At 35.8% G+C, this 26,331-nt stretch overlaps 2 protein-coding genes across 7 annotated transcripts; one reads left to right on the forward strand and one right to left on the reverse strand.

The window, feature by feature from the left end:
* The first annotated feature begins 1,549 nt into the window (after positions 1 to 1,549).
* Positions 1,550 to 11,135, forward strand: LOC140882252 (methionine--tRNA ligase, chloroplastic/mitochondrial). The gene is made up of 12 exons (XM_073288123.1): positions 1,550 to 1,863; positions 3,153 to 3,296; positions 3,394 to 3,543; positions 4,141 to 4,308; positions 5,116 to 5,240; positions 6,377 to 6,473; positions 6,887 to 6,985; positions 7,873 to 8,053; positions 8,853 to 8,968; positions 10,348 to 10,503; positions 10,606 to 10,734; positions 10,854 to 11,135. The coding sequence occupies exons 1-12, from the start codon at positions 1,573 to 1,575 to the stop codon at positions 11,019 to 11,021; spliced, it is 1,824 nt and encodes a 607-aa protein (XP_073144224.1). The 5' UTR covers positions 1,550 to 1,572; the 3' UTR covers positions 11,022 to 11,135.
* Positions 11,136 to 12,080: 945 nt separating this feature from the next.
* On the reverse strand, positions 12,081 to 24,063 carry LOC140883891 (uncharacterized). 6 transcript variants are annotated; one of them, XR_012150482.1, is made up of 11 exons: positions 23,945 to 24,063; positions 22,378 to 22,626; positions 22,081 to 22,296; positions 19,728 to 22,002; positions 18,839 to 19,587; positions 18,507 to 18,688; positions 18,325 to 18,439; positions 18,179 to 18,231; positions 16,001 to 16,145; positions 14,086 to 14,177; positions 12,081 to 13,413 (listed from the first exon to the last, which is right to left on the reverse strand). XR_012150482.1 is itself a non-coding variant. In XM_073290508.1 (8 exons), the coding sequence occupies exons 2-7, from the start codon at positions 22,582 to 22,584 to the stop codon at positions 18,358 to 18,360; spliced, it is 3,711 nt and encodes a 1,236-aa protein (XP_073146609.1). In that variant the 5' UTR covers positions 22,585 to 22,626; positions 23,945 to 24,063; the 3' UTR covers positions 16,780 to 18,231; positions 18,325 to 18,357. The 6 variants fall into 6 exon arrangements, 1 of the variants encoding a protein (XP_073146609.1); XR_012150483.1 differs by lacking the exon at positions 16,001 to 16,145 and having other exon boundaries at positions 12,081 to 14,177; positions 19,728 to 21,513; positions 21,580 to 22,002; XR_012150481.1 differs by lacking the exon at positions 16,001 to 16,145.
* Between the last annotated feature and the right edge of the window lie 2,268 nt (positions 24,064 to 26,331).

Consider the following 26,331-nt stretch of genomic DNA (forward strand, 5'->3'; position numbering starts at 1 on the left):
AAAATGTTCCCTCGCTTTCTAACAAACAAAGAATTGTCTGCATACGATTTGTTTGAATCAAATGTTCACTAATGTGGAAGAGAATTTGGAAAACCATTGCTTTGAGGCTTGTTTAATACCATAAATAGACTTGTGTAATTTAGCCATAGACATCGCATGATTCCAAGTATTATAATTGTTACCTGTAAGTTGATTAGAAACTAACACTAAACCAGAATGATCTCCATTTTGCAGATAGAAATGATGGCTTGAGTCTTCAAATAAAAACCGACCATTCGAACAGTTGGAATTCGAAGCTTGAGCATGCGACGAAGGATTACCACTTGCCATAAAAAAAAAAAAAAAAAAAGCAAACAAAGCAACAACAAATCTCTAGCTCTCTGTTATTGGACTTAAACCTAACTCACCCCAAAAACTAACTCAAAGAGAGAGGTTAGCCCAAATGTTTATATTAAGCTCCCAGGATTTTTTTCCAACCGATATGAGATACAATTAACACACTAACACACCCATATCACGCATATGAATGAAATGACTGGACCGTTGAGACATTAACGGGTGAACCAACTATCATCAGTCCAACATACAACGATGTAACCTGAGCTCTGATATCATATGAGAACTCTGAAAAAAAATTGGAAGAGAAATGAATTCCTTCATTGATCGAAAGAATGAAGATACAAAGTACAAAATTTGTTCAAATATAACCGTCAATCTTCTATATAAAGGTAACAAAGATGTTGTCTAACACTTAATTATGTGTATAAGCGTGTCTTTAGCCCAACATGTTTAATTGCCCGACTTATTTAATAAAGGAAAATCATCCAAAAACAAAATGTTATTGCGAGATTGTAAACTTGACGATCCAGTTCATTAAGCAATTAATTGACTGATATTCAACTATGTTAAAAATCAGCTCGTGGATATTTCAGCAGAGATTTCGAACATACACATTTATAGGTTTTTTCACAGAAACGTGGACAATTATATCTATAGCTTAGATAGGTTTCAGAGTGATCGATTAAACTGTTCATTTTTTGCAATCGAAACGGAAAAATTTAAGAACACTTTTATTATTGTCCATGATGGCCGGCCCACCATCCTGACGGGCTAAAAATCCTCAACTCAACCCAACCCAAGTTGGGTTGCGGGTTAGGCGGTCCGGCCCACGGGTTGAATCACGATAAATAAAAATAAATAAAAAATATTATAATTAATTATAAATATCATTTCATAAATAAATATTAATAGAAACATATTAATAAAATTTTTAATTATTGATTTCATGTCTAAATTTTATATAAAGTAAATAATATAAAAAAAATCACTAACTTTTATTAAAAAATACACATATAACAATAAAAATAAAAATAAATCATTAATTTTTCAGCCCCAAGCCTAAGCAAGTTGACTCATCTAAACCCACCTTTTATTAAGTTGAACTGAGTCAACCCAACGGGCTAACCCAAATTGACTTATGTATTTATATCGAAGCATGAACAAGGAAAAAAGGGGGAAAAATGAAAAACTTATTTAATTCACAAGTAAGTGAGTCACTCCATCCACTTGGAAATGCCAAGGGCTGCTACAATGGCGTCCAGAATTCAGTCGTCCATACAAAACACCCTTCGCTTCTTATCTTCATCTTCGTCTCCAGATTTCAATCTTTTCCTCAAGTCTCGATCTTTCAGTCCTCCCAGGAACTCTAAGCAGCGCCCCAGCTCCGGAACCGCTCTCTACTGCACTTGCGCTAATGCCGCCGAACCATTTGTCCTCACTACTCCGCTTTATTACGTTAATGCCCCACCTCACATGGGCAGCGCATATACCACCATTGCTGCCGACGCCATCGCGCGCTTTCAGGTACCCTTTTAGTTGAAAAAACTGGGCATCTTGATTTTTAAATTCTATGTACTTATTTCGATCAATTATCAACAGTAACTCTTATTATATAGTGCAGAATTGTCTTTTGGATTTCACTTTTGCCCTTCTTACCCGGTTGGCCATTAAATTGCTGGCCTCCCTTGCTTTGCTTTGTGCTAGTAGTGCCCACACTACAAATACAAAAAAATTTTTTTTGGCTCGATTGAATCATTTAATATAGCTTAGTATCAAGTGCTAGTACTATTCTTGTGTTGTATGTACTAAAGCATTTTCAAATGCAATCTCTCTGATGTTTCATCCAGTGTACCTTGGCGCTTATTGATGAGCTTCCTTATCTAAATATCTGACCAACACTTCCATAACTTTAATGTTTAGTTGCTAGCGTCCATTCTCGGGTCTCTTGCCTGTGCGCTAAATATTGTTGTTTTCCTGACCAACATCATTGTAGAAGCAACATCATGCCATATTTTTTCGATTGGCGGGGATTGATAGGTAGATAATGCTGTAATTGTTTGCTTAAATATGAAATGAATCAATGAATCTTGCGATGTTAAAACAAGAATCAAATTTGTGAATCCAGTTCTCAGCATATATCATGTGTGAAAGCAGTCTGTCAGAGAAACAGTGGAGCTACAAACTCAGTTATATGGTTGCCCGTTTTTTTATATGTGAGATTTGTTTCACTCGTTTTATAGTATTTAAAAAACCATAATTGAATTATAATTGAAGTTACTGGCCCATGGAGTTTGCGAACTAATCTGGATAAGGAGAATTATGATGGAATTGAAAATTGAGTTTGAAAAACCTATGACATTGTTTTGTGACAACAAATCAACCATCAGTATTGTTCATAATCCGGTTCACCACGATAGGACTAAACATGTTGAAGTTGATCGTAGATAGAAGGGGGTGATCTCTGTGTTGAATATGTTCCTACTTCTCTCCAGTTGGCTGACTTGCTCACCAAAGGACTATCAGAACAGGCTCATGAATTTCTTGTTGGCAAGCTTGGTCTCATCAACATCTACAACCAAGCTTGAGGGGGAGTGTAGATTATGATAAATTAGGGTTTTATTTTATAATATATATTAGGGTTTTATTTTATAATATATATTGTTAATTTGATAAGATATTATCTTTGTAAATTAGGTAGGATGAGATTTGTTATCCCTTATTCAATGGATATGATTTACTCTTTGTAATTATAAATAGATGTACATATCCACTCAATAGAATGAACTTCACCAATTATTCAATATTTTACACAGAGGCTTCTTGGGAAAAATGTTATATTTATAACTGGCACCGATGAGCATGGAGAAAAGATTGCTAGTGCTGCAGCTGCCATTGGTTCCAGCCCTAGGGAACATTGTGATTCCATTTCATTGGCTTACAGGGAACTATGGAGAGAGGTATGTTCCTTCTCATTTTTAGTTAATGTGAATCTTCAAGGGATTATGCTGTTATCTTTGATTTCCTACTTGTTATTGCATTGATTCATTGTGGCAGTTAGACATCAGTTATGACAAGTTCATCCGTACAACTGATCTGAAACATGAAAACATTGTCAAAGAGTTCTACTCTAAGGTTCTTGCCAATGGTGATATATATCGTGCCGACTATGAAGGATTATACTGTGTTAATTGTGAGGAGTACAAGGTATTGTCCCGTGTTGAGACAAGTGTTTATATTGTTTTTCTGTTCTCTGTCCTGTAAGTATCATAATCTGTCATCACATGTTCTTCTGGGCCATAATTATTTAATGATCCTGTTGCTGGAATTTATATGATCACGGTAACTCTTGTTATAGTGGAACATACTTGTATAAATTCTTGCACGTAGAAGGGGAAAATGATCAAGGGAAGGACATGTAGTAGAGATTAAACCGAAGAGCAGAGAAGGATGACCAATATAACTTTGATTTAAGTGAAGAACAGATAAAATTGGTATTTGGTGATATGACATGGAATATGTTTGGCATCTGCTTGTGTGGTCTGGTCTCACGAAGATGTTTTGAATCTATTATACTTTTCTGGATGATCAAATAGTTTATGATGCAAGTTATGAGTGCTGTATCCAATCAAGATAAGAGAAACTCCATTGTACCCTGATTAACAATCAGGGTGTGAAGATGGAATCCAATTTGTGTGGCATACTGTTTTTGAACCGGTTCACTCAGGCATATCAGGGATTTCTTTTATGCTTTTTCTTCAGATAGCTAGTTTCCCTTCGTAACTTTGCATTTAATGTCTGCAGGATGAGAAGGAATTGTTGGATAATAATTGCTGTCCCATGCACCTGAAGCCATGTGTCCAAAGGAAGGAAGACAATTACTTCTTTGCCCTCTCAAAGTATCAAACGAAATTAGAAGAGGTTTTGACAGAGAATCCAGATTTTGTGCAGCCTCCGTTTCGTTTAAATGAGGTGCTCTAGATAAATTTACGATTTTTTTAATGTTATAAAGGCATATTAATTTGTATTGTAGACTTGCTAGTTTCTAAACAAGAAAAAATGTTATTTTAGACTTATTATGATATTTTATTACTTCATTGATTAAGATATTGATAATTTTATTTTAGAAATTACGTTACTTTTTTTAAAAAAAATATTTGATTAATGTCTAATGTGCATCATCACTTTGTTATTGTGGTAAATAACAATTTTTTGTTTCATTCATTTGAGTGATAGTTTGAAGTTGGTTGATTATGATGAGGTTAAAATATAAATTTTCAGTGAATTTAACACATTTTAGTTTCAGCGCTAAGTTGAGGGGTTTATTGAAGCTTTTTGAACATTGCTTGTGGTCATTATTGAAATTCTTTTTCATGAAAAATGTGGATTTACACAGGTGCTTAAGCCACTGTGGCATGCGCCAAGTTCTATTACATTCGGTTTTAGAAGCATTCCTTAAATTTGGGAAAAATTAGAGGTTAGGACATGGAAGAATAGTGTTTTTTGTACTTAAAACTTCTAGAATGTGTTGATTTTGTGAATTGCAAAGAATACCACAAATTCTCTATTAAACTAATTTATATATTGAAAGTGCATTATGTCATGTGGGACTAGATTTAAATTTTGTAGTTACCTTTCATTTTTTTTCTGCAGCGTGTAACTGCATTGCTCCTGCGTTTTCAATATTTTCACTTGATTCAGTAATGTTGATGATTCTTTACAAGGTTTTGTTGATACCTTCACTTTCTGGTAGCATGACTTCTGTAAAAACACTCCCAGGTGCAAGGTTGGATAAAAAGTGGCCTGATTGATTTTTCGATTTCCCGGTCATCTGTGGATTGGGGCATTACAGTGCCAAATGATTCTAAACAGACTATATATGTCTGGTTTGATGCTTTGTTGGGGTAATTTACTTCATCCTATGTTGTCTATTAATCTGATACTCCATAATCTTGTCAAATTTCTGTGGTAAACAACATGATGGAGTTCAATTTCTTTTTTTGTCATACCATATTGCATAACTCTTTGATTTTACTGTCTTTTTCCTCCAATTTGATTTCTATAATAATTTTCCCATTTTTCTTTCTTTGTTTCTTTTTTTTTTCTTAATTGTTATCTGTATTCAGATTTTCTCATGGCATCAGTCAACATATCTCTTCTGATTGCCAGATTTGTTCTTTCATTAGGTTAAAATGATTAAATATGTTCAGATATTGACCAGAAATTATGTATTTCTCTCTTTAATACAGCCAACCTTGAGTTTTGCCACTGTGAATCTGTTTTGGCTTTGAATTAAGCAGAAACCTGGTTCCTCCACATGCAGCTGAACTGTTAGAAAATTACACCTTCGGGATGATTGAACTAGGTGCCTCTACAAGCAAAGGATTAGGAGTGGGTTACCCATTTTCTACTGATTGGGAAAGATGAACCATTATCAGAATATATTGAGTATATTTTTAGAATTATTATATACTGAGAAAAATGAATGGATTTTCTGCTTACAGCCTTACTGATTGGCGGTTGTGGTGGCTGTACTAAACATTCGAGGAACATAATGGTGGAAATGTCTTGATATTAGCAAACATATATTGTCATCGTGCCACAATGGACTGGATTTTAATAAAAATACATGGTCTGTAATCTGTATTTATATTCAACGAGTTATATTATTAAGTCTGTCTTAGAAATGATATGTGATGATATAACATCATTCGATATGTGATGATATAACATCATTCGGTTGGTCAAGCTAGTAAGCCTACTGATTATATTTATATGCCTGTGTACCTTATTTAAAACGCTATATTATTCCTAGTCAACATCTGCATAAATAGATTTTGTGAAAGATTGGTTGACCAAGGAAAATTCCTCTTTTAGTCCGTGGTGTTTTTAAAAGATAAATTTGCATTTGTAATTTGATATTCTAATATTCCATGTGTTGTATTTTTTGATTAACATACTTCATTCACTTTCTTTGCTTAGTTTATTCATATTCATGTGACAACCATGTCACCAACTCCATTCTCTTTTTGTCTGGCAGTTACATATCTGCTCTTGCAAAGGAAAATGATCAACAACCTGATTTACAAACTGTCATTTCTTCAGGTTGGCCTGCATCACTGCATTTGATTGGGAAGGTATAAGTGCTAATTCCTTCTTTAATGGAATCTCTTACCTGCAGCCATTACTTTTTCGTGGTTTACTTGATGGAATTTGATAGAAACTTGGAGATGAAGAAAAAACTATCTCTGAAATTTACTTGGTTTGTTGGGTCAAAATTCAGTTACACTTCATTTTGAAATTTGAAGGATGCCTAAATAGATAGTTCTGGGACTTTGGATGAAGCTTAATATATGGGGACGCTTCGACGGTTATGCCTTTTTATGCTTGAGTTTATTTTTCTTCATGTTGAGTGAGGTTTTGATGTCACGTTGTCCCTAATGATTGAAGTCTTCTATCCTAAGTGATCAAAAAATGTGGTTGAATAAATTAAACCCATCATTTTCATATTATTGTGATGGTTGTAGCATGTCTGATAAATATTATGCAGGACATATTACGGTTTCATGCAGTGTATTGGCCAGCAATGTTGATGTCAGCTGGACTAAGCCTCCCAAAGAAGGTTTTTGGCCATGGATTCTTGACAAAGGTATTTGAGTCAGTCCCATGGTGTTCCACTTTTTTTCTTCAGCTTATTTTACGTTCCAATACATTAGTATTTGTTGAAACAGACGACGGAAAAAAATTTAGTAGTCTTGCATTGTGTATTTGTGAAAAAATGTATAATGATGTGCTGTATTAAAAAGGTGAGGAAATTTAGATTAAGTACCATGCAATTGTATTTAAAAATTATGAAGTTTCATGTTTAAGGCTTCTGTAAATAATAGTTTTTCTTTTCAAAAGAAAAATAATATTTTGGATAAGGAATTGAACTCAGCATTTTAATGCCATAGCTGTCAATATCTTTTGTTTTCAACGTTCGATATACTTTAACAATAAAAATTACAAATTATAAAGTATATCGATCAATTGCAAAAGACTAATGAAACATACTTTCAAAAAACAAAACATAATATCATATTCCAAAATTCTCTCAAAAAGTACACTTTCAAAAAAATCATTCAGATCATAAAAAAGAAAATTCATTTAGAATTTTTGAATTGAAAATTATAGAATGTCCAACCAAAACCGATATATGCTTCCATCTCACCAATTTTCCTGGAGTAAATAGTATTCAAGTTACGATCCAAGCATTGCTTATTCAGCCCAAGTGCCTAGTGCATATTTAATTTGTTGTATTCTTGTATTCCACACCGTGAAATGCCCTAAGGATTCACTACTCTGATGATTACTGATGTGAACTTTTCTCTGCGTCTGCTAATAGTCTATGTAGTCTCATTTGGGTTTCCATTTCTAATCCTGATCTGAATCTGAGGGATGTTGTCCTCTTAAACAAAACATATCATTATACATTAGTTCATGTATAACTCATGTTAGTAATTCTTATTTAATGCAGAAATGCTTTTTATATTTTAGGATGGTCTGAAAATGGGAAAATCATTGGGAAACACTCTTGAACCGACTGATCTGGTGCACAGATTTGGACCTGATGCAGTCAGGTACTTCTTCCTTAAGGAGGTGGAATTTGGTAGTGACGGGGACTACTCAGAGGACCGTTTCATCAATATTATTAATGCACATCTTGCAAATACTATTGGTACTTCATCGTCCCTGCCAAAAATAAATTTCTGAGTTACATTTCTAGCCAATTTTGTTTAGATGCCGAGACAGTAAAATGATTAATCTAACCATGGATAGATATGTTAAAAGAGAGCTTACATTTTTAAATACTTGAAGAGTAGAGTCCTCATACCTGAATATTGTAGTCATACAGTTACTAGGAAAATTATAATGAATCATTTGGAAAACTTCCTTTTCGTTGAGGGAGTTTAGAAAAATGTTTTGATGTTGAGCCATTGAGGAACTGCTCAACTTGTTGCTAATGTTTATTTGTAAGCCGTTTATTCACTTGATTAGGATTTCATGTGAATCAAGATTAGTAGATTATAATCATGAATTCAAAATTTCACACATAATGGGAAACTTGGAAGGTGAATTTTGTATATATCTTAATAATGTGCCCAAAAGAGGGATAAAATTTTAAACTGAGTATTTTGAAATCCAAAATTTCTAATACATTCCATGTTTATTTGGAAAAACTTAGATAAAATTCAACTGCTGACAGTAGATGAAGTGATGAACTGATATAAATGGTTTTAGCCTTTAGGATTTCTCTGTTTCATTAATCAGTAAGTCATAAATCATTGACAATTCTTGTTGATATGATTAGGGAGTCGTTATTTTCTTTTGGAATTAGCGGATATCTTTTCCGCCTTTTGTAAGATTTTATTCTCATATATATATAAAGTTTCTTATCAAAAAAATCAACATCGACAATTCTATATATACGCTTTTATATGCTATAATTTTTCACTTCATTGTATCTTTCATCTTAGGTAACCTACTTAATCGTACGTTGGGACTTCTGAAAAAGAACTGTCAATCAACTTTTTCGGTTGATTCAATTGTTGCGGCTGAAGGAAATATGTTCAAGGATACAGTGGAGAGGCTGGTAACCTTCCCATCAAAAGTTGCTATTTTGTCGGGGTTTTAGGAAAATGAGGAACACAAACACTGTTAGTTCCTTGTCTTAGAATATACATACAACTATTGTCAAACCGTGGTTGTCAAGTCAAGATGCCTGGGTGATATTAATTAACAAGCTTTAGCCGTTGCTTAGGCTTAACACTTGGGTGAGTGACTTGTTACAAAAAAAAATGAAACTTAGAATATTATTTATAAGAGAGACAAAATAAAGAAATTGAGCTTGTCTTGGCTAACCATGGTTTTATACTTATTGTTTTCCTTCATTTTACAGTTTTTATTTATTTTGTGCATATTTGACACCAGTCATAAAGAGCAATTATGCACAGATACACAAACTTTTCCTTGTGTTGCATAATTAAAGTATCACTTTAAATCGAAAGTATTCCAGTATGTTCCCATGGTAGCAACTGTCTTAGGTGCTTGAGTGGATCACTAGGTGCTATGATGACCTTATAGGCTTTACCTGCTTGACCTCTAGGATATATATTGAACGTTTTTTGTCTTGTTAAGTAGGATTTCCTGCATCCACTTTTCCTGAAATTGGGTCTAATCACTGATACCTCCAGTTTGAAAATCATAATCCCAACATCCCCTGACCCAAAAATCATATTGCCTACCTTGAATAAAATCTGATTTTTGTTTCTTACAATCACATTTAGTTAGTTATATTCACATTACTTAAGATTTGTTTATATCTCACTATGTTTTAAAGGGTTTTCATTTCCTTGATTGATGTTTTAGTTAAACGATGTTTATCGTCTGAGTTTCGGGGTGCCATATTAGGTGGGATAAGAGCGTTGGTTAGGTGTCTGAGTGGTCTAGATTGTTTGTGTATGTTTCCTAGCTAGATGAGAGTTTTACCCTGTTTCAGTGGTTGTAAGTTAACCACGAATGTTTTTAAGCATATTGGAGGCCACCTGGCCCCTACAAAGAAGTATTAAATTTACTGTCCATTCTTACTGTTCAATGTACTAGTTGGAGGCAGGTGGAACTAACTTGAAACATATGTAATATGAGTTGTACAGTGAACTTTATGACTCGTGCTTACGTAGCAAGAGTGGCATGCACCATTGTCTCATCCTTCTTTTTTTAAATGAGCTTCAAAGCTAAACTTTCCACCGTTTCTTTATTTTGATATCGACTTGAATCAACTTGAATTTATGCTAAGAAATTAGAGTATCAGAACCTTGAAGGCAGTTAGTTTATCCTTTTAGAAAACAAGAGCCTATACATCTTTTGGGTAATGGAATTGATTTTATTTGACGATTTCATTGATTTAGCAGTACCTTTGGTTGCCAGTGCCAAGGAGATACATTGATCTAACTTTACTTCCATATATTGTAGGTCAAGAAATCCCGGATGCACTATGAAAATTTAGAACTTTCTTCAGCTTGTGAGGCTGTGCTAGAGATTGGTAATGCTGGAAATGTATATATTGATGAAAAAGCACCATGGTCTCTATTTAAGCAAGGAGGTTCGGCCTTTGAAACAGCCACCAAGGTATCTTTACGTGTAAATGTGTGCGCATGTATTTATATTAAAGTTTCTACTGCTTATTCCTGCATTGTGTAAATGATTTCTTGTTTTTGTTCTTGTGGATAGGATCTCGTAATTGTTTTGGAAGCATTAAGAATCATAGCAATCATTTTATCTCCAATAACTCCTAGTTTGTCTTCAAGAATATACGCTCAGCTCGGTTTCTCTGAAGATCAATTCAATGGTGTCACCTGGGTAAGTCTTTATTCCTCTATAAACCCAATGCAGCAATTCTCCTAAATGACGATCCTATTTACATAATTAACCCCTTTTTCCTAAATTCACATGATTTACTCCTTAAATTATTGCTACAGAATGATACCAGATGGGGCGGGCTAAAGCAAGGTCAAGTTACGGCTCAGCCAAAGCCTGTTTTCGCAAGAATTGAGCTCCTAACCGAAGAAAACAATGTAGGTGGTGAATTTGAGAAAGCTAACAAAAAGATGGAGAGGCAAAAGGCTCGAAAAGTAGTTGAAGCCTAGAAAATATATGCATGTTTTTGCCCAATTGGCAGGGTATGGAAAAATGTGACTGGTAAACTGTATTTTACTCATTTGACTTTTCTATAACAAATTTTGCCGCTGGCTTTCATTTTATTCAGATATCTTCTTATTACTATTTGTGAACTGAAATATGAATGGCGTCAGGTTCTCCCAGACCTACTCAATTTTAGGATGGTGTTATGTACAAGGTTGCACAATTTTAGCCGGGAACATCTGTTTGAAACTACTTATATTACAAGATTGATTGCATACACCACTTTTATGAAATCTCTTATAAAATCTCAAGATTGTTAAAAATCTCATTTATGAAATCTCTTATAAAATCTCAAGATTGTTAAAAATCTCATGTAACAAAGGAAGCAACTCCTTGTGTTTTCAAATATTCAATACATACATTCTCATGTTTTTAAATTTTAAAAATTCATCACTTGTCTGTACGTGTTTTCAAGAAAGTGTGTGCTCAAAATTTGAAAACATGAAAAATTAATTGTTAAATAGAGTTAATTGCATGCTCGTAAAATAATTTTACGAGCATGCAATTAACCTTATACTTTATTTGTTTCAATTATAATATCCACGTTTTTTTTTGTTTCAAATATAATCATATACCATATTTAATAATATTTTTTTACACTTAATTACAAACTCTATTAACTACAAATTGTACAATCATTTTTAAATACATTAAATAAAAATAAAATAAAAAATTTGTATAAAATTTATTTTCCCAATAATTTTTCTAAATCTGTGTGAAAAAAAAATAATAAAACTATATAATCAAGACGAAAAATATATTATATTTGAAGTTATTTTAATAATAAATTTAATTTCAAATATAAAAAATTATTTTAAATATGATTATGGAACATACTCGTGTTCATTAAATTAACATAAATAAGTAAACAATTTTTTATCACCGGTAATACGTTAACTTTTACGGTCATTTTCTACATCTACAATACTTGAAAACAATCAATAGTATTTACAAATAAAACAATGAAAATTTTCATGATTAAAATAATAAAAAAGAATTTCGGAAAATAGTTCTTTACGAGGCGAAGGACAATTTATCTTCGGTATCTAAATTATACTTGTTACATATAACCAAATATCTGTCATTACCTCACTCAAATCTTATAAATAAGAAACCTTCCTCTCAAAAAAAAAATAAAATAAAATAAGAAACCTTCCTGATGCATAATTTAATAAATCAAATCGTCCGGTCTTTTGCACACGACCGAGCCAGAAAATAAGCCTCAACATTACAATTTCAAGACGACAAAGACGGTACAATTATCAGAAGTAATCTAACAAACTCCACAGCTTCAGCTGAATATTGGTACTTCAACCACTGCACCACTTCAACTGGATCCTACAAAAAAACACACACAAACACACTCCGAAACCTCACCAGTTAACACATTGATTTGTCGCATTCTTAGTTAACCGAACCATATTCGCCTGGGTAGAGGCGTGATGGTCCCTTTGTTAGCCCCCTTAGATTTTCCTAGCCTTTATTTGAAGGTTTAAATAGGTGATAGTCATGAACAGCTAAGTTATTTATGCTGCTTCCTAAGAATCAGCGTGGGGCAAATTCCTCCGGAAAAGAAACTCCGAGTTATAATATATCAATGTATTTCATGAAAGTTAATATGATGGACCAATATTCTATGCCCATCGGGTAGAGTTCGAACACTAGGCTCCTGATTCAAATTTCTTCAAATAAATGTGAAACTAAATCAATCTGCTAATTTTATCCCCTTAATATTACGTGAAGTCAAACTTATCGAGATTTCCAACTATACCCTTAATTGAATTCAAGCATGGAAAGAGGAAGAGCAAAGACAGTCGATCTCTCTCTCTCAGGGGAAGAAGAGTGGAAGCACATTATTACCTCTCCTAGTAAAACAATGCGGTACAGTTTAATTGTTATCAAATCAGATGGATGAGAAGCAAGGCTGGTACAGTAACCTAGTAGTTCTAATAATCAGACACATAATAAGGTTGACAGTTACCCACGACATAAACAAACAAATGAATATTCATTTGACTAGAACTAAGGACACAAAAAAGTACATTTTAAAAAAGGATATTTTACGCATTTAGTCGTAGCAGGACGAGCCAAATAATTTTATGGATGTGTGTTTTCCAAAATTCGTACTGGATAATGCGTTGAAAGTTATCTCCTCTAGTGTACATGGGCATGAAAAAATAAAGTTCACATGCACGAAAAATCTCCAGGGAATTGAAAAAACAAAAATAGTTTAATAGAATTTAAGTTCCTGCATCGTTGTTTGAATTCTTATAAGCGCATGGTCAAGCCTCCATATCCACATGAAATTCCAACAAATGAAAATTAAGCCTCCATTATCTACATGAAATTCCAACAAATGAAAATTAAGCCTTCTCTTGTAAATGATGACTCGATAGAAAGAAACAGGGTGGCCAGATGAAAAGCTTCCACTGGAATTTTCAGGTAATCAACTGAATATGATGAACTAGAGAAATCAACTGATGAAATACAGATCTTTAAAGACTACTAATAAATGTGATATTAGTCGACTTCAAAAACTCATTTATCCAGATGAAGGCCCTCCTCCATATCAGAAAACTACAGAAAAATTCTGAATCTTATTCATATTTCTACTTTAGAAGCTCACAAAGTTCTTGGCACGTCTGCTTCCAAAAATTCAGGAAAAACAAAGCTAACTAGTTCTCAACATCGAAATCAACCTGACGAATAAATTTTAAACCAAAATCAGTTTATCCCCTAAAATAGATTTCTTCTCAACATTCTTGAAACCCTATTTCTTCTTAGTATCTGATAGACCAAAGACTGAAGTATGAAACTACACAAACTAACGCGCATCTACAGCCCGGATATTAATATTAACTGCTAAAAATGTGAAGGATAGGTTTCTGGGTCATGTTAGGAAATTAATTGAGAAGACTACATAGGGGTAGAATCACAAAAGTTTAAGACATAATCGAGTAAGACATATTAAGATGTGAGAAAAACTCTGAACACCAACCATATCCTTACCCCACAAAAGAATTGAGCAACCATTCTGCTTAACTCTCAGCCCTTTTTTTCTCTTCTGCTTCCCGAAGAAAAACAGGTTGAATGGAAATGATCTATGACACAAAAAATTTCAACCAAAAAACCAATTAAACTTCAAAAGTTTCCAAATATATAACTTTATCATCAGGATTAGGAATTAGGTCTCAATTGACAAGGGCAAAACGTTCAAATATAAAACCAAAAACATCCTTCCAGTACATAACCAACTAAAAAGCTCTTCATTAACAGTTTCCAAAAACAATAAAAATGACTTTCCTAGGTCCATCCAACCAAACCCTTGACAGCATTGTCGAGACTAAACGAAGCAACCTATTTTAGGCCCTCATTCCCGCTGTTCAGTAGTGGTAAACAGTATAATTCCAATAAATACCATGCTATTCATCTCAGGTTATCTCATCAACTTTTCAATTTAGATCAGGGCTAATCTGGTCACGGCCAAAAATATCGTACAAGCATAAAAGATTGCCATTGTCTGACAAATCCAAATGCTAATAAGCAGAACTTATTTTTGGTTCAAGCAACTTCATTAGAGCATCTAAGAAGCCTTGTCTGAATAACAATTATGATCCACAATATTTGAAAGTTTAATTTACTCAAAATTCCAAAGGTCTCTCATCATAGTCCAATACATCTGCTCTAAAATTGACATAATTAAATGGTGTTTCTTCTAAAAGTATAATTTTTTAAAGGTGCAATACAATGCTCCTACCATTGTCAAATAAAACCAGAAGTCTTTAATTCACAAGATCAAAGTCAAAATCTAGTAGTTAGCTTCAAGTCCTTGGAACTCAGACCAAAATCAGTGTGTACTTTAGATTGCTTTCAAACTCAGGATAAGCATCATCTTTGTGAAATATTAAATCACACTAATATCAAGTTAGATTAACCCGAGAGGCCAAAATCCAATCTTATTGTTATTGAACCTACTAATAATAACTACACTTGTTCATTTTCTCAATCAACAAATCTAAGATGCCAGAAAAGTATAGGTATTCTCACAACCCTCCAAGCGGAAAACTCAAAGCATCAAAAACAGTTGGCACCCACCTAATAAAACATCTAACACGATTGCCACATTCTTTGTAGTTAACATTGCAGAGCACACTCTGTTAGAACTAAACAACTGAAATCAAATTATGTTTCACATTCCCTGCAGTTTTACATGGATACTTGCACTTCCGGTCTCAATAAAATGTTGTGGTGTCAACATGAACTTGCACTCAACATGCATTTTTTTCAATCATATGGGCAAACTAAAATCCCTACACAATTTTTTTAAAACTATTCTACCATGATTTGTGCATATTTAACCAATGGTTTGATAAATAATACTCTTATAAAGATGTTCCGAATGCAGATGCTGATCTTGATGCTTGAAAATAATATTAACTGGAGTAGAAAAACTGAACATTTTCAAAAATTTAGACAAAATTTCTCTTTGAGGTTTGTCGGGACCTTGATAATAAAAAGGCTAAGACCTTTTATATCATCCAATGTATTTGATCTAACTTTTTATAGAGATAAAATAATGTACCAAAAGTACACAAATTAATGATTAGGACAACTAGTGAGACTTTGGTAAAACTCAGCCATGAAACTAATAGAATCATAGCTAAAAAAAAATGTGATATTATGATCATTATGTTCCCTTAAATCATCTCTGGTTCTTTTCATGTTACTATGCCAAGCGTTTTTATTCCTACATCACATTTAAATTTGTGTTGCCAGCGTGCCACTCCCAGTTTCTTCGGGTCCGATTTATTATTTACAAATGATACAACTTGCAGGAGGAAAAAACTAGAATTAAATATTTAACTATGGCACAATTATCTACGATCATAATACTCAATTTCCTTGAAACATACAAACAACCAACCATTAAAATAGAATCAACTTCCTCTAAGCTTCATCAACTTCCTCAAGCTTCATCAACTTCCACTATCCAGGTAAGTTCTCACTGAATACCCTCAACATGTTTTCGGCAGGAATTCAATAAGCCCAAGAAGTGTTTGTGATGATCACTGCATTTTAAAGTATATGATGAACCACCCAAAAAACGAGGAATGGAACCCCTATGGGAGATTAATTACCAGTTACCAAAAATGACAACACTTCCAGCCCAGATTTATACTCTCAACAAAATAATCATCAAGAAGGTGAATGGTAAATGCAACATCATGAAATGGAGATGATGTATGGTGCATGCGTTCAAGTGCACAGCCTACTGAGATTTTAGTGGTCAGCATACAACACATTGGATAATTTCGATGTGTCACGCGACAAAGAAGACCGACCTAGGTCATTACAGTTCGTCCACAAATTTTAATACCTGGTATGCTAAAACAAAAACTGAAGGTTCTCTACTACCACTATGTTTAAGTCTTAAGTAGAGAGGTTTGAAGGCTTTCTTCTTTAATGGCTTGAATAAACATGGTATTTTATTATCCTATATAGAGTTATTCAGACACATGAGAAGTTGTCCTGGAGCCTTAGGCATAAAGCGAAGCACACACTTTAGCAAAGTAAGGGGCATCAAACATTTTCCTAGCTATATTTTCGTAACTTCACAATTTCAGCTGCAGGATAAAGAATTGAGGGTTTGGTTTGGATTGATTTTGGAATTGGAATGTTAGTATTTTAACTCGTGCAATTGAGTTGTAGATATATATCGTTTTCAAACAGCGTGCAAAGTGAAAAACGACTTGAATAGGGGAAGGACGAGATCCTATTAATCGGGTAAAAAATTAGAATCTCGCTGCAAAGAACTTCTGTAATAGAGAAAGATTATGCGCCTAAAAGAGTGTTGATTTCGATAATTAGGGAGGCTCAACTCAGAGTTTAGGGAGGAAATCGCACAGTTTTTGGGTCGATTTCGTACAAATAGAGTATTTGGGCTGGGCTTTAGGGTTTTCCCTTTTCTATTGTGAGAAGAAGTAGGCCTGGGGTTTTCAACTGTAAAGCGCGCTGCAGGTGCGACGTGCAAGCGCGCCCTATGCAAGGATTGCGCATGGGATACCACCATGGCACCCACAAATATAGCTGTAGTCCTCAGAAAACCTCAAGGATTACTATTTAATACAGGTACCGATCTAGGATGGGACTGTTTTACTTGAACTTATGAAAAGGATGGTGTATCTGATGTGATACTAGTTTTTTTGCAACTGTGGACATTTTGTTGCGTTCTGCTATTGTCCATAAGAAGTCAATGGGAGATTGATTTTTTTACTGATATTAGAATGCGCTCTTCATGCTATATGCCTATGTTATGATTCTGATTGTGATTGTGAAAGAACAAAATAGCATTAAACTGGATACAATTTGCACAACATGACGACCGTGTTCTGTTAATCTCTATATGTTTTGATAGTACCAAGAAACAAAATGGATACGATTTGCAGAGCATAGAAGTGTCAGTACCCTACTAAAGTCCATAACATCAAACTAGAAGTGACACTACATTGATGATAGTTTTACTGTTTGGTGCAGCAATTCCATCCAAAAAAAATAAAAATAAAAACATTTTTTTCCTGCAAACCGAAAGAGAATTCGCATGCCCATAACTGGAATGCAAAGACTTTCAACCACATAAAAAATCCTATTCTCAGAGAATCTAACAATTGGTAGATGGAGTACAGATTCATTATTTTGTCTATTCTCTGCAATCTTGTGCTTTGATTTGCAGTTAGATTTTCTTTTTCAGCACAAGAGTGCGAAATGGAACATATATTTCATTAATACACGGGTCATGTTTTTCAGAACATAGGAGTTCAGACAAGCATATGAGAGAACAATACGTAGCTTAGTTCATCAACATATGGGCATTGTCCTTCTCTATGGCATTCTTAAAAATTACATACATCTCTTTTTGTTTAAAGTCACAAAAAGTTTAAGATAAATACCTAATAAGAGAGATACATTATAAGACAAGACAAATATCCCATAACACAACCACGAAGGAAACCATTCAACACAGTTTTTACGACATAATAATCCATCACAACCAAACTATCCCAAAAGTAAAGTTGGATGTCAAGCCCATAAAAAACAACTTAACTGCCACAAAAAACTTTATCCCAACAGCACCAATTTCCAAAACAATGCAGCAACCTGAGATGGCAACACACGAAAGGCAAAATTATCAAATTTAAAGCATTTCATAATTCAACAGGATAACTAGAATGAGCGTAAAAAGAAGCTTACACCCTGCCAGCAACAAAAACCCAGCACTGGGAGTCAAGTTTTGTTCCCACGGCCACTAGTACCCACTTTTTTACCCTTGCTTCCCCCATCATAACCCATGTGCCCAGCAGAAGTTCTGCAGTAATAAAAAAATAATAATAACAAGAAGAATCCAGCAGAACATAGACAGTATAGTTTATTACCTCTGCTGCTTATTTCTTTGCTTAATGGTCTTTACCATATCCATAGCCATTTTTTGGTGTTCCCTGGTTTGGGAATGCATTTCTAGCCCCTCCACAGTCTCGCAATCAAACATACATATCCTGCACCAACCCATGCTGATAGGCTTCCTCTTCCTTGACTGATCAAAAGAATCCAACTCACCCTGTAAATTTCAATTAGAAACATTAATTGTTGAGTAGTAACAATGAATAATAGCAGAAAATAAATGTATACACAGATGCATAATAGATCAATAAGGCAGGAAGATAAAAGAAATTCTTTAAGAATAAAAGAATACTCAGACGATACTCACTGCAAAGCCTCCAGGATTAGGAAATCCCTGAAGTGGATAGTTGCTCCTGATACCAGGCTCCCCAAAAGGTGGAATATTGGGTCTGTCACCTCTAATAGATTCACCAAATGGTATTCGATGGCTAAAATTTCCCGGTCCACCCAATTCTCCTGCATGGGAGTTACCAGAAAAGACACCAGGTCCAGCAGCCTCGGACATAAAATGACCACGCAAATATCCAGGTCCTGAGAAGTCCACCCTCCCCAAGGGGACTGGCCCATCTTTTCCAAAAGCATCATCACTCTTGATATGGCCGTGAAGTGGACGAGTCATGTGCTCTCCGAATCTCAAATTATGTTGACCGTCACTGTCACCTCTCCTTGGGTGACCAGGCATAGGGGGAAACCTGCCATCATGAAAAGGATTTCCAACTGGATCTGAAGGTAGATTGAAAGATTTTGATCCTTCACCAAACCTGTGTGTTTCCCTGCCATTAATATCACCAAAAGCAGTGGTGCCGCGAGGAAATCTGGAAGGCCCGCCAAATTCATGAGAAATGCCTAGATACTCACGATCTGGAGTACGGGGAGGGAAATGTTTCGCATGATGTCGTCCGGATTCACGGCCAGGTCCAAAGACATCTGTGTGACCCTGTCCACCCGAAGCATGATATGGAGGCAAGAGTCTCAAATTTGGATCTAATCCAGAGTTTAATTTCCCTCCGGTGCCGTAACTTGACCCAGGTTGTGATCTATCAACAGTCATCGAACCTGCACATGAAAAAAAAAAAAAAAAAAACCATTAGGAACCCCCCACAAAGAAGACTGAAGTGAGAGAATTCTGCTACAATAATAGCAAGGACAAATCCTCCATGGAAACATAGCAAAAATTGATTAAACAATACAAGTACCTTGTTCAAGGGGCCGAAATGGTTCCATCGGAAATGGATTGAAATGCTCCCGTAAGCCAAAGTTGGAGTCTGTTTCCCCATTAGCCCTCCAAACACTTGGCTCATGCCCATAAATCTGCCTATGAGGAACCCTCTCAACAGACCCAGACGGGTAAGATGAGCTTTGATGTTTCAACATGACACCTTCATTTGGTCTAACATGGTTCTGGAGACCAGACTGGCCTTCAGGATGAAGTTGTGGAGCATTTCCAATAACCCCACGTGGATCACTCTCAAAACTTCCAGGCGGAGGCCCAAAATAACCAGAAGCCCTCCCAGTATGGGATGTCGGGACAGGGAAGGGAAGAGATTGCGCAGGATGCGGCAAAATTCCCAACCCTTGGGGCCTATGTGTCAATAGAGGTTGCTCTTTCATCTGTGCTTCAGGCTTGGAGAGAGGGTTCTTGGAAACCTTCTCAATATCAATAGACAGACCTGCAACTACTGCCTCCTTCTGACTTTCAAGGTCCTGCGCCTGTTGTGGCAAATTTGATTCTGCCACAGAATGGCTCTCTTCTTTAGAGGCATTACCTTCTCTAGTTATTGCCTCAATGGATATAGCACCAGATAATTTCTCTGTCGCACTCTCACTAGCCTCATCCTTCACCCTAGTAGCAATCATTTCGTGCAGTCCCAATTTGTTATTCGACATGGATTCTTCTTTCAAAGGCTCAACACCAGTTCCAAGAACTTCCCTTACAGCAAGACCCTGAACTGGTACCCTAGCATCTGGATTTGCATGCTTAATTGGAAAATAATTCTCCTTCTCAAGTACTGCAGGTTCAACGGGATTGGGATGTGCAGGTGGCTGAGTTGAACCAAGTTGTGCAGGTGCAGTGTGAACCACAGCTCCAAAACCACTAGATGATTGAGGATAGTTTTGTGACTGGTGGGGTGGAGGAGGACCATATGGGCGTAGCTGAGGTTGAAGAGGCTGTGGTTGCTGAAATTGAGCCATATCAGGAGGAACAAAAGACTGCTGCTGTAAGATTGGCTGGGGTACAGCTTGTGGAACCGGCTGCAGGACAGCACTATGCTGAGGGAGATGGTTTGACGGTTGTGGCAGCACATATGCAGAGGGCGGTTGCAGAGGGAAAGAATCATGAGACGGAGGTGGCCGCATCACAGCAGGATGAGGAGGAACTTGATATGAATTCTGTCCAGAAACACCAGAAGCTGGGGGATGTGGAGGTTGCTGTTGCGCAGCAGGAACGGTTGGCTGGTTGAGTGGAGGAGGGGGTGGGTACTGATTCTGCAACTGTGAAGGTTGCGGCTGAATTTGCAAAAGAGACTGACTTGAAGTTTGATTTTGAAAAGGAGGTTGGCCATGAATTTGGAAAGCATGAGAGTAATGAATCTGCGAAGGAGGTTGAAAATAAGGCGGCAACTGAGGATGTTGGACAGCAGGCTGCACGCTCAACGCTTGGACACTAGGTGGAAACTGGTTAGGTTGACTATAAGGTGGCAGCGGAGGTATTTGAGCCTGGGGACGCATCAGATGTGGAGGTTGTTTTTGAGGGTTGACTTGATAATTAGGAGGAAATGTTTGGTTGGGTGCCCGTAACTGGGGTGGTTGCCCCTGAAAAGGAACTTGTAACTGCATCGGCATTTGAGTTAGCACAGGTGGCTGAGATTGTGCTGTTGGTTGAAACTGGGGCTGCTGCTGGGTTTGAGGGACAGGATAGGACTGCAACTGGGGCTGGGGCTGGGGCTGGGGCTGGGGCTGGGGCTGGGCCTGGGCCTGGGCCTGGGCCTGGGCTTGGGCTTGGGCTTGGGCTTGGGCTTGGGCTTGGGCTTGGGCTTGGGCTTGGGCTTGGGCTTGGGCTTGGGCTTGGGCTTGGGCTTGGGCTTGGGGCAGGGGGTATGCATGAGAATGGGGCTGACCATGCATATGCAGTGGATTGTGCTGGTATTGCTGAAGGGAGTAATATTGCTGATGAGGCTGCAAAAGAGGATCATATCCGGCATATTGCTGATAGTATTGCTGGTACTGTTGCTGATACCACTGTTCCGTAGTTTGCACAGAAACAGCCTGAGGGTTAGCCATAGGTTGCTGGGTGGGATTTTGCCCGGGCAACAGATTAACAGCAACATTCTGACTATTCTGGGGCTGAGAAAGTGGTTGGCCAGATTGAGCAGTAGTGAGGTTTACAGTTGCAGTGGTTGTGGGCAAAGCAGTGCCAGAGCTAGTTCCACCCTGATAGTTCCCAGTAGGCTGCTTTGCTTCATACACTCCCTGCAATTAAAGCTCGACGTGAGAGTTCATTCTATCCTAGACTCCTAGTTCATATGAATGCAAATAATATACGCTCACCGTACAACTCTGTGCGTGATCATGTACTTGGCGATGAACAATTTGGATGCCACATCTGTTACATATAACTGCCGAACTTCCAAAGGAACACTCAGAACAATGAGAGGTACAATCAGATAAAGTACCCTCCCACATGCAACCGCTTCTGAAGAACAGGCAATGGACCTTAACCTTTCCAATCTTTTCCGCCAGTGTTCTATCAGAGTCTATTAGCGGCTGCCAAATATTTTTACAGCTTCAGAAAATTATGCAATAAAACTGTAAGTGGCATTCAATTGTATAGGCAAGAGAGGCAACCTTAGAATCAGACTCGGTAACCAAGTATCCATCATAAGGGCATGCCTTGCTACCATTTGCAATATGTGCCAAGCAAGGTTTGCAGTATAGGTGACTGCACTGTGACTGAAATGCTTCATTCGGATACACAAGCGTACGGCAAACAGGACAAAAATACTCCCCTGGATAGGTTTGGATGTTTATTATGCACTCTATATCAAAACCCATGGATTCTCAAGCAAAAACTTGGTCGGCAACAAGCTTCAATGCCTGGAAAAGAAATAAAAGATTTAACATATGCATAAAAAATATATATACAATAATAGATATCCCAGAATAATTCCACACACACATATATACACACAGTTTTGATCCCACACGCCTAGTTTACAGGATTTTCGTGAGTGACTGTGCTTTCTAAAAAAAAAGAAAAACGATGTGTTTTAGCGGTTTATAAAAAAAAGAAACACTAAAACACAATAGTTGGTCGCTCACAAAAATCCCGCACACTAGGTGTGTGGGATCAAAACTATATATATACATATATTTATAATTATGATTATGAATATTTATAATTATGATTATGAATATCGCATAGACAGTTAACTAATATCCATAATAGGTCATATAATACATGATCCAGTTTATTGCATTTACAGACTCAAACAAAAAGACGCAATTACTAAAAGAATTGTATCGAATAGAATGATCTTCAGTTACAAAATCCATGTATGCTGGTAAAACAGTACAAGCATGTAGTAATAATAATTATTATTATTACATTCAGTCGCACACACACACACACAGACACACACACACATAATAATAATAATAATAATAATAATAATAATAATAATAATAATAATAACACAGTCACACACACACACAGACGCAGACACACAGACATACATACATACATACAACAGAACCGTGGTAAACAAAAGCGAGTGATAATTAAATCTTGCTTGAGATTTGTGGATTTGTTTTCAAAAGTTTAACTGAGCAGTTTTGGGAGGGATTAATAATAATAATAATAATAATAATAATAATAATGTTGGTCTACTTAAAAAAATTAAAATAAATAAATTAATTAAATAATAATGATGTCAATGTCGGTCAACTTAAGAATTATTTTCTCTTCAAATAAAATGACTTTGAGGAGAAAATCAAAATAATGGCTCGATGTTTGGAATCAAGACGCCGCGGAGTAACCAAAGAAGAAGAAGAGTTAACGGAAACATTAATTAATTTTAAAGAAATGAGCAAACTTCATCGAGCAAAAATAAAAAAAAAAAATTGGGACAAATAAAATCAAATTAACTTAACATGACAAATCTCCAGCCGAAAAAATAGATCCACACCAAGTAATTTCCCAAAAACACAGAACAACACGAACAGATCGGGAAATCAAATAAACCTGAAACAATTTCTCCTAAAAATGCAGTAAAAAAAAGGAAAAAAACACATTCCAACACAAAAATCAGAACCACCCCTCAAAACATATCTTCATACATAAGGTTTATCAAGAAATGACGAGAAAATTCACGCCCAAACATATAAATTCAGGAGGAAATAACACGCGACACACCTCAAAAACCCTTGTCGAAAGATTAAACTCTCGAATGAAACCCCGGATGCGCGATTCCGAAGCCAAGCTGGAGAATTTTTCGACGTTCTTAGAGAGAGAGACTGGGAGAGGAAAGCGACTGTAGAGAAGTGAAATGAGGAGTAATGTGAGGAAGCGGTGGGTTTTATAGGTGGGGACAGAGGGTTCGTAGGGTCTACAGCGCACACCCATTCACCCGACGGGATTAAACAAAATAATAATATAATATGTAATATAATACTCAAATACTATAAATAAATACAGTATGTGATATAATAATATGGAAAAGTTGTGAAAACAAATGGGAAAATTTGCACACATTCCAGTCCAATCTCATATGATGATGAGCATTTCTGTGAAAAAATTTATCTGCGAATCACGATTAATGAAATTATTAATGTATTTAAAGACTCAAATGTAGGTAGTAGATTTGTTGGAAGCCTGTTATAACCCTCCATAGCTCGTCGGAAGTCCGTGCAAGGTCAGCAGCGCTTGCATGCAGAGTTCGGAAAAAAAACTATTGGAATTTTGATAACGATGATCAGCGCGAATTTACTTTTAAATAAATAATTAATGCTAGATATTATATTGTCATATTGGATTGTGGCACGTGGAACAAGATGCAAAATGTACGTGCGATAAATGTAACCGTTTTTCGAACGTTCATCGATTGGTTCACGGATTTTGGGTCGTTATAATTGGCGCCACTTCTATTTTGTATTGTTATACTATTTAACTCATCGTTCTATTTTATTTTCATATAATAGTTTATTTATAAGAGATTAACAATCATGACGTGCCTAAACATGAATAAGTTGAACACACTTTAAAATATAAAAATATGAGCGATACCTTATGCAAGATTTGGAAATAGATTGGATATCTCAAGAACATTAATGTCATTATCAGACTCTAGCATATCAAAAAATGTATGGCATATCCAAATATCATAATTAGCAATCGCTTCCAAAAACAAAATGATCGGAGATCTACTACGACCCGCATATTATCCTGTCCATGATGTTGGGCAATTATTCCATCTTCAATTCATACAATCCAAGCTTCTCAACATTTCAGGAAATCCACATTTTTCACCAATACACAATTGTCTCTCAATATCAACTAGGGTATGTGACCGTAGGTATCACTCTGCAAACACCTCTACAATATCTCGACAAAATGTTGAAGACATTGAATTGTAGACGATTATCTTATCTTAATATATTCACCAGCAGCATCCGATGGTGTACCGTATGCCAACATCCGCATTGCAGCTGTAATTTTTTTTATTAGTATAGAATCCAAGTCGACCGAGACCATATACCCTTTGTGTAAAATAACGATCATGTTTCTACACAGCTCAACAATACGAAAAAAATACCTCGTGACATTTGAAAACATATTTGAAACATTTGTATCTTCGATTCTCAGCAAAATAATCTTTGAAAAAATTAGGATCAGAACTTTATCGATCACACTGAATTACGATATGACGTTAATCGACCCTTCATGTTTGACTTCGGATTCATATTGCTTAACATATGAAGCCGCTAAAATTGTGTTATTGGCGGCTAGCTAGACTCTCAAATAAATTTTATTTTTTATTAGTGATTCAAATTGATATAGAACCTATTAATTGAATTCATCTGATGAGTTAGATGATGCTAAATGAAAAAATGAAAATTTTGAAAATTTATGGTGTGTGTTGACAGTTGAAAATTTGTAGGTAAGACTTAAGTATCGTGATATGATTGATACTGCATAGCAAAAATTTATTTATCCATATGATCTTTATCATCTATCCAATAAACCCAATTATGCACCGTGGGGTTAGATTTCATTTAATTAGGATAATAAGATCTTTATCCTATATCAAAGAAATCTGTTCTGATTTATACACCGTCGAATTATATTTCGTTCAATCGATACCATAGGATTTTTATCCTTTAAACAAATCAGATCCGATTTATATACCATCGGATTAGATTTCATTCAATCCACATCATAACATATTTATTGTAGTAACCCGAGTTCTATTTTACATGTTAGAAAATGACATATAATCTTAAAAGTATCAAAACATGATTAATAATTCATTGTTTGGTAAATATAAGTGAAAAATCAACTCCGGAACATTTGAAAATGGTAGGGAGGGTCCTGAGGATCCCAAAAAGCTCGAAAGCAGCCAAACCAGTTCGAAACTTCCGAACTCAACAGGAACTAGGTTTCAAGGTGGATTGGACAAGTGGCAGTTCGGAGCTTCCGAACTCACCTGCGGCTTGAAGTGTCAAAATGCTCTCTATACGTGGAATTCATGCCCAGATCAGAGCTTCCGAATCCAGCTCTGATCTTTCGATCCCTGGCTTATA

The sequence above is a fragment of the Henckelia pumila genome, chromosome 2 (genome assembly GCF_033568475.1).
Source record: "Henckelia pumila isolate YLH828 chromosome 2, ASM3356847v2, whole genome shotgun sequence".
Lineage (NCBI taxonomy): Eukaryota > Viridiplantae > Streptophyta > Magnoliopsida > Lamiales > Gesneriaceae > Henckelia > Henckelia pumila.